General features: G+C 39.4%; 1 protein-coding gene across 1 annotated transcript; it reads left to right on the forward strand.

Annotated features, from left to right (window-relative positions):
- The first annotated feature begins 991 nt into the window (after positions 1–991).
- On the forward strand, positions 992–12,762 carry ttc23 (tetratricopeptide repeat domain 23). Its single transcript, XM_063480392.1, is given in 10 exon segments — positions 992–1,109; positions 2,698–2,813; positions 3,552–3,670; positions 3,991–4,149; positions 4,236–4,352; positions 9,015–9,195; positions 9,349–9,454; positions 11,889–11,970; positions 12,141–12,185; positions 12,187–12,762. Coding segments are annotated over 10 exon segments (1,080 nt in total). The 3' UTR covers positions 12,224–12,762.
- Positions 12,763–12,765: the final 3 nt, after the last annotated feature.

A 12,765-nucleotide genomic window follows, 5' to 3' on the forward strand; every position in this document is an offset into this window, starting at 1 on the left:
GCATGTCTTTGGTATGTTATTGGGAGATTAAAGCACCTGGGGATAACCCAAGCAGGCACAGGGAGAACATGTCGACTTCTCACAGAAAGACAGCCTATTTAAAGCAAGTTTTCTATGACAAAAACCTTGTCTGTTTTCTTCAAGCCAGGGGTTAAACCGCCATCGGGAGCACTGGGAGGTTTTATAGTGGCTTGAAGGTTGTTTTTGCCTGCCAGGAACAGTCAGGTTTTTCATTGATTTTCAGGCCCTTAAAATCCACGTATCAATGCGCACTTAAAAAAAAAACAACTCTGTAGCTAGGACTGTCAGGTGTAAGGAAGCTGATGTATTCCATCCTGTAAATTGCTGCCTCAGTCTCAGCTGTCCCCTGTTCACAGCCAAAAATATATTTCAGGTTTTTGAAAATGGTCTGTACTAATGTGTTGGGCTTTGAATACTAGAGCAAATTAAAATGTGGGACACTATCTCAGTATGTAGAACAGCGGGACAAGGGCTAAAAATGACATGCAACATTACACAAAGCTGCACAGTAGTTCACTTAAGCGGTTTGTTCGTACTTTAATGCAGCATTGGTGAAGACCAGAGATAGGGGTAGATACAAACCCTGCCTAGAGGTGGACAGATGATCCAAATATTGATAGTATCATTACCAACGTTGGTATTGGTATTGAATCGATAGTAGTGGAATAGGATCAATACTTTTTATCTATCCTGTAAGTTCACCAGGACAATCTGGCATACTAGAGGTTTGCCCAGCGGGCCAATGCGGGTCAACTGAAGGAGCGCTGTGCACCGACCCTACAAGCACTCACAACAGTCCATTTGTTCATTTTCACTGCAGACAATGTATTGCCCAATCAAATCTCTTAACGCAATCAGACCCTCCCCAACCTTCGATGTGCACTCATGCAACTTGTAAAACAGAGTTTAGTGTGGAAGGAGTGGCAAAGAAACTAAAAAAAATGCAGAAAAATGTGTCAGATTAACCGACATGTTAGCTGTCTCTATTGCTGCTGCACCGTCAACACCAGCAACAAGTAGCAACCAGGCCTCATCTAGCACAAGCCGTAGAGAAGTGCAGGAGGAGGAACTGCAGTCACAACAAGAGAGTGAGGAAGAGACAGAGGAAGGGGGAAATTAATGTGGTATGAAAACAGATGAAGGAACATAATTAGGAAGTAAAGTGAATGGATACATTGACCAGTAGCTAAAGTGTGGCTTTTAATTGTCACATAGTGCACTGCAGCTAAGAACTAACCCAACAACATAAAACATGTTGCTGTTTATTTTTTGTGGTTTGTTTGTTTGTTTGTTTTTTTGAGTGTTCATGATGGGCTGCGTGGACCAAAAATGCCAGGGCTGATTTCTTTTGTCCCAGTCCAGTCCTGATGAAGCCTACTTTCAAACAACAGCAGAAGACCCAAAGTGCTTTAGAGACGCGCACATTTACATTCCAGGTCTCAAAGAAAATTGTTTCAAAATACATGAGAAGCTGAAAAGTGACTTTAGTTGTCGAAAGTAAAATCACAGTGATTTAATGGTCATTAAAATGTGTTTGGAATAATTTGCTAATAATAATTCATCTCATAAATCACGACACACTGCTCTCCTCTACACAGGCTGCCTTTGTAGGTTATAAGTATTGGCATCGATATTAGTATCAGCAATACTGACCCTGTATTTACTTGGTATCGGATCCAAAATGTGTACAATTGCACGACACTAAAGCTGCCACCATTTGCCAAGTCAACCGCCTTAATGACAAATGAATCACAAGAAAAAGAAAACGTGGATGTGGCTATTCTTTGATTTAGTGACTTTCTACCCAGGGTAGTTCAAAAAGCGCATTGAAAGAGCGTTAACAAGAAGACTGAAACATGCATGCGCAGTTTAACCATTAACGATTATTTCCCGTTTGATGCATTTCATTAAACTAGTAAGTCGTGTTGACGATGTTTGTGGTCACATAAAAAATCGTAATACAGTTAAAAACGACGTGTTCGTCCACGAACAGTGTAGTTCTTGAATGCTGCCCGCTCCATGATATGCCCGTTTGCGCTTTCAGGAAGCGCTTCAGCGGTGAATATTTTTCAGCAGCGGACCCTAACGGCATCGCTGAACAGAGCCTGGCTTTGGTTTAGCTTGATGTTTTTAGTTATTATATGCTCGACCGCTAAATTGTTCCGGTGAATAACGTGGACGAGGATCCATTGTTGGTCACATTAACTTGCTACTATCGCACGCGCCGTGTGTAACCAAGGGAACCATTGTGCTGATGGCGCCTCAGTGGCTGTTTACAGTGCTTCACATTGATTTGTTACATTTATTTAGGAAAAATAAATAAACGAATTGATAAAAAATAAAGTAAAATATCAATTTAGTGATGACAACCAAGTGAGTCAACAAGTGAGTATCCTTTATGTTTACCTTTATGTGTTTAATTCGTTTAATTAGCTCCGCTAGCTAGATGTTGATCATTTTATTTACAGTTTTTACAAATTACAAATTAAGCGTTTCTGTAAGGTGTTGGTAGTTTAAGTGGTAGGTTAAATGAACCCAAGCATTTACATATTTTTCCTTCCAGGAAAAAAAAGTGTTAACATGACTTATTCGATTAAATCTACAGATGCTCCCATGAAAACATGGCAAGCAGAAATAGGGGTGCGTAATTCTTTCTTTTTCATTTTCATGGCTCAGATGTAGGGAAACCCTCACAAATAAACAGAGCTAAGAAAAAAAATGTAATGTTTCCTCCTGAAAAAAAGCTCCAACACTTTTAGAGGCACGCTCGAGCCCATGAGGACCATTGAGAGGTGAGTACGGTATAGGCTGTAGTGACACAAACTACACTTTGCAGTAGCCTATGTGCAGCACACCCAGATGCTCGATAATGTGCTCACTGTTGTCACGGCCCAGGCTCAAAATAAAGGATACAATAAAAAAAAATTGTGTATGTTTCTGTTCTGTGTCCTGTGTACTGTTTGTTTGTATATGTGTCTTTTTGCTGCTGTTACAACCAAATTTCCCCTTGTGGGACAATTAAAGGATTATTCTATTCTATTCTAATATGGAGACCACACATTATTTGAGTGAAAGTAATTTTATCTAGAAACAAAAAGGGGAAAAAAAATCTAACCCTCAATAATTGCATTGCACTCATCAATAATGTCTTGTGGGGAGATGTGCTGTATTTAGTAAATCAGAAACCAAAGCAAGCAAATCTAAAAGGTGTGGAGGAAAGAGAGAGAGAAAGAGAGTGGTTTATGTACAGTATATCTGCAGAAGATTAATAAACTAAGTTTCCAGCATTAGCCTTTGTGCTTTGTTAGTCAGACAGAACACAAAGTTTGGATTATATATAATTATATATATATATTTAATATAAATCCTAAATAAATCCATTAAGTTGGGGAAGGTGAATGACTTGTATATAGTTAAGCTTTTAAAGATTGATAAGACAAGCTCTCATGAATTATTGAAAATATTTACTGCATGGTACAGTATCTTTTGAAGAAAGGTGATACAGACTAACTTTTGATATATTCATTCAGTTTGATGCTTGCATCCAGAATCTGGTGCGTTGCATGGCTCTGACAGTGCTAGTATATGGGGAACGACACCTGAAACTAGCAGAGGCCCATGCCAGATTTGCTAAAGCATATTTCAGTTAAAAGGTAATTTTACTGCTTTTAATGCTGTGAGTACATTGTGAATCGCAGTCTCAATTTGTAATTGCCTTATGTTTACCTTAAACTTTACATACTTCAACTCAGGATTAACATTCCGCTAGGTCTGGCCGACCTTTACACAAATGTAGTTATGACAGTGATTAGCCAGTTTTCACATGTTGCTGTTTGTAAATGGTGTAAGGAGAATGTTCAGATCTGCTTTGTATCAGTTTTAAACTCTGCACTATGCTGTGTGTGTGTGTGTGTGTGTGTGTGTGTGTGTGTGTGTGTGTGTGTGTGTGTGTGTGTGTGTGTGTTTTCCTCTAGGCTGGGGACTGCAGGCCCAGAAGCACTCGGCTCTTGCAAGAGAGGTGCTAAATTTCCTGTCCACTTCTCCAATCACAGGTGAAAAGGTTAAGATTTTCACATGTCTTCTAAATGTAAACCTCACACAAGGTGGTCCGCTCCTTCTCACGGTCAAACATCTTTACCACAGTTGCTGGTATAGTATCATATAAAGCAATCAGTTCAACTCAGATAAACTGAAAAAGTCCTTGACTTGTGAACTTTGCCTGGGGCAAAATTATCTTTTCTGAAGACGGAACATATCCTGAAGCAGCTTCGTAAGTGCAGTGTTATCACCCAGGAAGAAAAGATAAAGACTGAGCTGGAAATATCCTCTGGGTATACAGGTATTTTAGTCAACAGATAAACAGCTGTAAACATAAAACAGAATTACGAATTTGCAGCCATTAGTGTGTAATATCAGCTGCTACTCAGTTTTCTGATGATCTGATAATTTCCTCTATTTCCTTAAACTGTCATGCTCATTACAAATAACTGAAACACTTATGCTTAAATACTTTATGTTTTAAGATTGGCCACAAGATGGCGATAGATTTCTGCAGATTTGCACAAAACTACCTTTTAGGATGTTTTTGGAAAGGGGAATTTTTGCTGACCACTTGTAAACAACAGCCTTTCAAACAAGAATTTCCCCTATGACTGTCCAGTCTGCTCGGTAGTAAGCAGGGGTGTTTTGTAATGGTGTTTATAGACATGGAAGGTAGGACTGCTGCATGGCAACCCAGTTAATCATTAATGAAGCAGAGGCACAGATGGGAAAGAAGCACATCACATATTTTTAAGCATTTCTCCCCAGCTTAGAGAAACTAGCTTTATTTTTTTTCTCTTTTTGTTTAGTTTGGCTTCCTCCCTGGCTCATAGAGATAGTGTAAAGCTTGTAGCTACTCTTTTAAATGTCACTTCCTTTGTTTGTTTCCTTTAAACAGGCTGGCATTTTTATATAATTGATATGTTTACATCACTTTAGAAAATACATTACCACCATATGGTCGTATTGACAACAGAAGTCCCAAGGGCACTACTGCATGCTCAGGATAAGATTAAAGAATTAAAGGATCATGGTGACGACACCTTCCACAGATATCAGGTCCTGTATGCACTGTTAGGGGAACTTCGTGGCCTGGCAACATAAAAAATAGCAGGCACTTGCATAGTTTAAATCATGGGGTGAAATTACAAGCACAACTGGGAGAGAAAATATAGTGTTGCTTGGGTTTAGGCCAACATATGAATGCCTTTGTATTTATTTTGATCCTGTTGCATGCTTTTCGATGCATGCATCTTAAGTCACTTATAACTGAGAGCACTGAGGCAAGGTGATGTAGACTCAGAGGAATTTGTAAATGATCCAATCTTGTTCTGTTTCAGAGAGCCAGAGTTTGTTGACATGATGTGTGTAATTGAAAAAATGTGCAGACTCTGGCTGGTGTGTAAGCTTACTAAATCTCTTTTGTTAGGTGATGAGTAAGATTTTGGCATGCCTCTAAAGCTCTATCAGTCACCACTGTTGTGATGGAGGGGAATGTTCCCACCAAAGCCTGGAACAATAAGCTCAGCTCTAGCTATGGATCCTGGTCCAAATATTTAGGTCCATTTTTGATTAACACTCAAGGTGTGCACTAACAATATTTGTTGGGATATTTTTGTGCCAAGCCTTTATTGCTGAAGTTTCAAATTTGCTGTGTTGTTCTTATATTGGCAGGGCATAGCCAAATAAGATGACATGTTTTTTTTTCTTGTTCTTTATCTTCAGTTTCGCAAATCTAGAGATTTTGAAAGACTTTATTACATTAAACATTTGGAAATAGTATTTCCAAACTTATCTCTAGTTAGATAATGAATTCATATTTTATGAGTCATACATATTCCCTCCAACCTTAATTGACAACTCGTGTTTATGGTCCGTATTCACTGACATTTAGTCTCTGTTTACCAGCTTTGTGCAAAAAGTTTCCAAAGTCTGAACTGTAACACTTTGCAGCTGTAGTTATTTAATTTTCTTAGGCTATTGATTGTATAGTTTTTGCAGTGTAAGTATTATAGGTCAGATATCAGTTGTATTCTCTTGTTTGGAATGAAGTATTTTTTTGTCTTTTCAAAAAGAACCCCTTTCTCTCAGTTTACTTTTGTTCAATTAGCTTGCTGAAATAAACCAACCTTTACTGGTTTATCTGATTTGTTGTAGGCCATGGTTGCCAATCAATACCCAAGAGAAAACAGGAATTTGTTTCTCTGTGATGCTGAGTCTAAATGCTATTAGTTTGAAGCACCATACCAGTATGCTGGATCAGGTAGCTGTTTTTAGTCTCTCTGTTTTTACTTTGGTTTGCCCTTCCAAATGAAAGCCCAACAACCTTGCGTCAGTCATGTACTGGAAACGTTTACAATAGTGAACTGTGTGGCTTGCTTGGCAACACATCTACAGACCCCTAATTATATTAATTTCCCTGCCCTGTGGGCTTTTGGTATATTTCAGTGGGATGTGACATATTATCGTTCTGCCAGGATGTGCGTAAGGAGGTAGAGTGAATTAAAAGGATAGAGAGGCATTGTATCTGTCTGTCTGTCCATGCAGGCAAAGCGGTGGGGCTTGAGCCATGCTGGAATGTAGTGATGTGTTCAGCCGTAACCGCTGCCCTAAAAGGGTCTAATGTGCCTGGATATATGGGTGGGGCACTTCTTCTATCCATCAAAGTCTGTTACCATAATCTTGGATTCATGGGAAAATTCAAAGAAATGAGCCTTCACGCTGTTTTTGTAACCTGTGCTGCTGGTACATAGCCAGTAAGCCATAAATACCTAAATCCAAGCAGTGCAACGATGGGAACATAACACTGTTAGGCTTAGACTTTTGGTTCCCATATACTCTGCTCCTAGTAAAACAAGAAAAAAATACAATTTTGATATTATGGTAAACTGTGTGGCACCTTGAATGAAGCTTTAAATCAAATGAAATTCTTTTAAAGGCTGATATTGTGTTCATATCTAGAGATTGTATAGAAGTGAGTATTTGCCCTCCTATAAAGGCCAGGCCCTTGGCTGGAGAGCTGAATTAAATTTAGAGTCCATTAGTGGTTTAAAGCTGTTGGCACAGTAGCCTGATGGATCCAGTGTCCTCAAAGTGGGTAATGCTGCCACCATATCATGCTCTCTCCTTCCTCTCCAACTCCCTAGTTTTGTATCAGTCAGAGCAACTCAGTATGACAGGAAATGACACACAGTTGTGGTCAGAAGTTTACATACACTCCTCATGAATGACATGGTTTTTTGGGTCTTTTAATTATTTTTGAACAGTTCTTTTTACAGCGTGGAATGACACGACTTCAAAAACAAGAAATGGGTACACAAGTTTGAATTTATTTATCCACACATTGTCAAAAGTATACATTCAGGATTAAATCTATACATACACCCCCACTATGGGGCAATCGTAGCTCAAGAGTTGGCAGTTCGTCTTGTAATCGGAAGGTTGCCGGTTCGAGCCCCGGCTCGGGCAGTCTCGGTCATTGTGTCCTTGGGCAAGACACTTCACCCGTTGCCTACTGGTGGTGGTCAGAGGGCCCGGTGGCGCCAGTGTCCGGCAGCCTTGCCTCTGTCAGTGCGCCCCAGGGCGGCTGTGGCTACAATGTAGCTTACCATCACCAGTGTGTGTGAATGGGTGGATGACTGAACGTGTAAAGTCCTTTGGGGTCCTTAGGGACTAAGTAAAGCGCTATACAGGCCATTTACCACTAATATTTGGTGAAATGTCTTTTACAAGTTTCACCTTGACTGGACACTTTTGGTACCCAACAGGTTGACGTCAGGTTTTTGGGAAACATGAACCCCTATGAGCAAGCACTTTGGCGACAGTGGGAAGGAAAATCTCCCTTTTAACAGGAAGAAACCTCTGGCAGAATGAGGCTCAGGGAGGGGCGGCCATCTGCCGCTACTGGTTGGGGCGAGAGAAGGAAGAGCCTGTATTTGAGCCTGTATGTATGCTTTTGACTCTGTGTAAATTAGAAAAAATCAAAAATTATTTTAGACTTGTGCATCCGATTCTTGTTTTTTGTAAGTCATTGAAAGATGTAAGCTGTGCAATTATTCCATCCTCCAAAACTAAAAGAAATAATTGAAAATCCAAAATTACGATGAAATCCATGCCAATGGTGAGTGTATATAACTTCTGACCACATGTCAATAAAAAAAATCAAACAAACATGCAAAATAAAAAAGCACACAATAACAAATGGGTTACAAATTGGTATATACGCACATTAAACCTGTGAGAACCTTCACAGACATATTAAACCTCCAAGCTACCCTGTTCTGTCAGTACTGAAAGTGTAGTTTCCACTGAGGCTATAAGAATCTCCACTTATTTAGACATCCTTAAACTGAGAGTTTAATTAGCATTGCTACCAACAGTGTCGCATTTAACTTATGAATAGATGCAACAAAAAGAGTCGGAAAGGCACATTTCCCTATTATTGTCTGCACTGCACCAAGCCTCAACTGGAATCATCAGCCAAAGCTCTTTTTTTTTCTCTCTGCAAGGCCTCAACCGGGCTAGACAACCTGTAGGTACTTTAGTCTTATCAAACAGGCTCATAGTATTAAAGTAAAATGTTTGTGGTTATATACTAGACACTAATTTTCTGGCAGTTTAATAATTGCGCTATTACTAATAGTCTTTGCTTTGATGATCTTCTAGACGGAAATCAAAGTACAATGCCAGACATAGAATATACAGACACAAAGATGCAATGGCTTCAGTGTACTCCTATCACCTGCACAGTTCTATACCAGGATGATCATTGTTCCATAATGGAAAGACATACCACAGATTTCTTGTGGATGTAATTCAACATCCTAATTATATCCTAACATAGTTTGTTTATGGTATGGGCAATCAAAATGACTAAGGACTGCATGCATATGAAACTTAGACTCAGGAGAACATTGAGTAACTTCCTGTCAATCTGGGTATTTGCATGTCTTTCTCTGTAGAATCTATAAGAGATAGAACAAACCAAAGAAAGCTTTAAGCCAGTGTCAGAAGTCCCTGCAACTGCTGATGGACTGTAGTAATCCAGAGAGGACTTGCTCTGTCTATAGGGATATGGCCACTATTAAACAGGACCAAGGCCACAGAGCATCTTTCCAAGGCAAGCGTATTCAAGTTTACACAACTTGCACATTATATACAATTGTTCTGCACAACATTTACAAACACAACGGCTTCCTGAGATAGTGATGTTATGTGCCAGTGTTCCTTCAGCTCTTACTTGGTAGTATGCGATTTCTCATTTTTTCATGTGCATGTTTCCGTTAGGCTCATGCCATAGCTGTGAGTCATGGCCTAGAGGAGCTGGAGGGGGCTCAGATCTCCCACAGCCTGGCCCTCATCCTTTCTGTTGCAGCAGAACCCCATCACAATGGTAAGTCTATTCACAGACACAGGCTGGGCCAGAGAAGTTAATTGGGATTAAATATTCCACTGTCTATATGTCAAATGGTGTAATACAGAATCCAGCTTTATGGTAGCCTTTTTGAAGACCTTCTCAGTAATGTCAACAATGGACAATCTATTCTCTACTGTAGCCATATAAAGCATAACATCTGGAAACTGTAAAGAGAATACAAGGATTTCTTAGTTACAACCCCAAACAACTGATCTCACTATTAAGGTGCTCATACTGAAGGTATTAACTAGTGCTGCCAAGTTTTCAGAATCAGTTATTGTCAAATGTGTGTGTTTTATGTGTGTCTGTGTGTTTTCCCCGTTGCTGTTTTAGACTCTGCAAGCCACTAATTTGATCAAACTTTAAAACAATACAAGAACTCTGTAGGTCCACAGGATCCCACTTTTCTTGTTGCCCAGGATGACTTCTGTCACTTTCTCCTTAATAATAGACAAAAACAGGTTACGTCCACTCACAAACTACGATCTCTATAAGACAGCCAGATTTCCATAAGATTATTTTCAGGCACAGAATGTCATACAAAAGTTTAAAAGGATGAATCCCCTTAAAGTTTCATTATTTAACTTGCTTTATCTGGAGATAAAGTAGGAAATAAGAACTTATTTACCTGTTGTACCACTGTAGAAATGTGCAGAGATCCAGAGAGCCTCTCTTGATTTTAAAAGATCTGCATGACCTGGGTGCCGAGGTAGCCGATACCCTTCAGCTGACTGGATGTGTGGAGATGACCGAGGGCAGAATAAGCCAGGCTTACAGGATACTAACAATAATCATGTGTTAAAGAGTACATATTTGTCTTGGTTAACACCTGTGTAGGTGTAATGCCTGACAGAGGACTACTTACTGTCATTGAACATGACATCACAGAATTTTAATAAAAGGTCAGTAGTTGTCGTCACCTCTGACAGTAAGAAGGCGAGAGGTCATTTCAGAATATCTAGTCATTTTGAGTTGAGCTATTTCCACCATCCCTCTAGAGCTCAACGTTATCAGAGTTGCATGCTAATCTTGGAAGGGTGCAGTGTGCAGAGCCCCTCTCCCTGGTGTAAAATATCCAGAGGAGTGACTTTGTGCTTCTTCGGTTTGGATGGAGTCTGGCAGATGGGCAACACACTTTTGGGAAGGAAATTACAGTTTGCTAACTGTTTTCAATTAATAGGAGGCTGACCCCAATTAGTGTGGTATGTCTTTATGTCCTTTGAAACAAAAGTGGCATTTCTGTGTCAATCACCACACAAGCGCTGAATAAACAGCAGCTCTTTAGTTCGTTTAATTCAATTTCTCTTTTCATAGCTGTTACAGGTTTTCTTTATTCCTTATGTAATGAGGGTTTTTTTAACATGCTGTATATTATTTGCCACATGAGCTCAGTTCTACCAGCAACAGAACACTGGTACTAAAATATACCAGGAAAGGGGGGATTGCTCCACACTAGTAATGACATGCCTCTAAGTGAAGGAGCCTGGTTGCTATGTTGCTGTGTTATTGCTGTTAAAGTGCAGAGTCGGGGTCCAAGTATGACATGGAACACCAGGGCTCACTCTTCTCTGTTCGCCGTTCAAGTGGTAACCTTTCTGACAGAGAGCAGATATGCCCGGAGTGTTTATTTTCACTGCTTTCCTCATGACATCACTCAAAATGAGTAACTTTTTCTTTTCCAAAGTTAAGCCGGCTTGTGTAGCAGACACAATGCATAAGAAGTTTTGAAAACAAAGAGAACAATAGCCCACATACAGCTACGCTTTTGACATTTTCCCCCTTCCTCTGAAGTGCAGCTGAAAAAAAGGGCCTTCCATTACATCAACCTTAGCAACAGTGAAAACATTCAGGAGGCCAAATGGATCTGTTCCAGATTAGCAGTGTTTCACTTTCCCTGGTGAGGAGGGTAACTTTTCACTCTTCCTTTCCCTGCTTTAATAAAGCCCTCTTCAACTGTTATTTATGGTGATTCTAGAAATGGCTGACAGCCATTCATCATGTCTGCTGTGTCACTTTGTGTGGGCACATTGTGTAATCATATACGTGTTTCCTGATGAAGGTTTTGATTTGTTTTGTTTGGGTGGGGGACTTACATAACAGTTTCTTATGAAGTTGCTTATTTCTCTCTCATAATTATACTATATAGAGAACAACAACTGGCTCATACCGAGTCTTTATTTTACAGCAGATTGCTGATGGGTCTTCATAATAAATCAAATCCTGCTTGTTGATCTGACACTCTGGGCAGTTGGCACAGGTATTATCTAAACCTTGGACAGCTACAGTGGTTATTTTGGTATGTTTAGTGCGTTCACATGTTGCTAGGAAGTGGCACTTCCCCTCCGAGTTCGAGTTTCAACACTTATCTTCCATTGACCACTCTCTCAGCTATCTTTTTTCCCGTGTGTAGTGCCTGAAATCCAGAGATCCTTGTATGGGCGTCAGCACAAGAAGACCAAAGCAGTAAAAAAAGCTGTGGACATGCTGGCTAGGTAAATTTGTGAAATAATGACAGTGTTCTTATGTTAAGAAATCTGACAGGCCTCACCAGTCAACACTTGCCATTTATTTCTTTTTGATAACATTAGGGTAAACCTAACAGACACTTACAAGAATGCAGCTCATGTTTTAGTAAAGCAACTGTGTCCTCTATGTTTTTCAGGGCACCAGAGGTGGCTGAGAAGGAAGGTAAAAGGAAAACGACCTCTAACCTTTCCACTTGTACCATCCAGTGGTAATAATTAAAACTTCATAACTGAACACACTTGTTTTGTTTGTTTTCAGTGTGGTTTAAAGTTTAGGCCAACGGTTGATATTCCGTCATGATTGTGCAGGTAACTAAATGGTTTTTGTCATCTGGCAGTACTTGATTTTTTGTCAATTTGCACTTTAGGAGAAGAAAGTAAAGTCTAAATAAATACTCAAACAAAACATACGCATAATATTTTTTAATTATGTTATAATATTGGGGCAGTTTTCATCTAAGGACTGGAATTAATACCAATATAAGCAATGGTCTCAAAGAATTCAGAATAAATCAATGATTTCAGTCTCTCCATTTGACCTTTATTAAACACTGTATTAGTCACTCATTCACTAATGAAGATAATAACCGCATAAAGTTTAATAACAAACACTTTAGGTGCACTGATATAGTAGTGTTTGAGTTTAAAGAGTAAATCACAACAAATCCATGAAATGAAGGGTTCTTTTTGTAGATTGCTAATGACTTCTAATTTATTTTATTTGTAAAAGCATGGCATTCATGCCAGATGTTGTATTTTTGG

The sequence above is a fragment of the Pelmatolapia mariae genome, linkage group LG7, assembly GCF_036321145.2.
Source record: "Pelmatolapia mariae isolate MD_Pm_ZW linkage group LG7, Pm_UMD_F_2, whole genome shotgun sequence".
Classification (NCBI taxonomy): domain Eukaryota; kingdom Metazoa; phylum Chordata; class Actinopteri; order Cichliformes; family Cichlidae; genus Pelmatolapia; species Pelmatolapia mariae.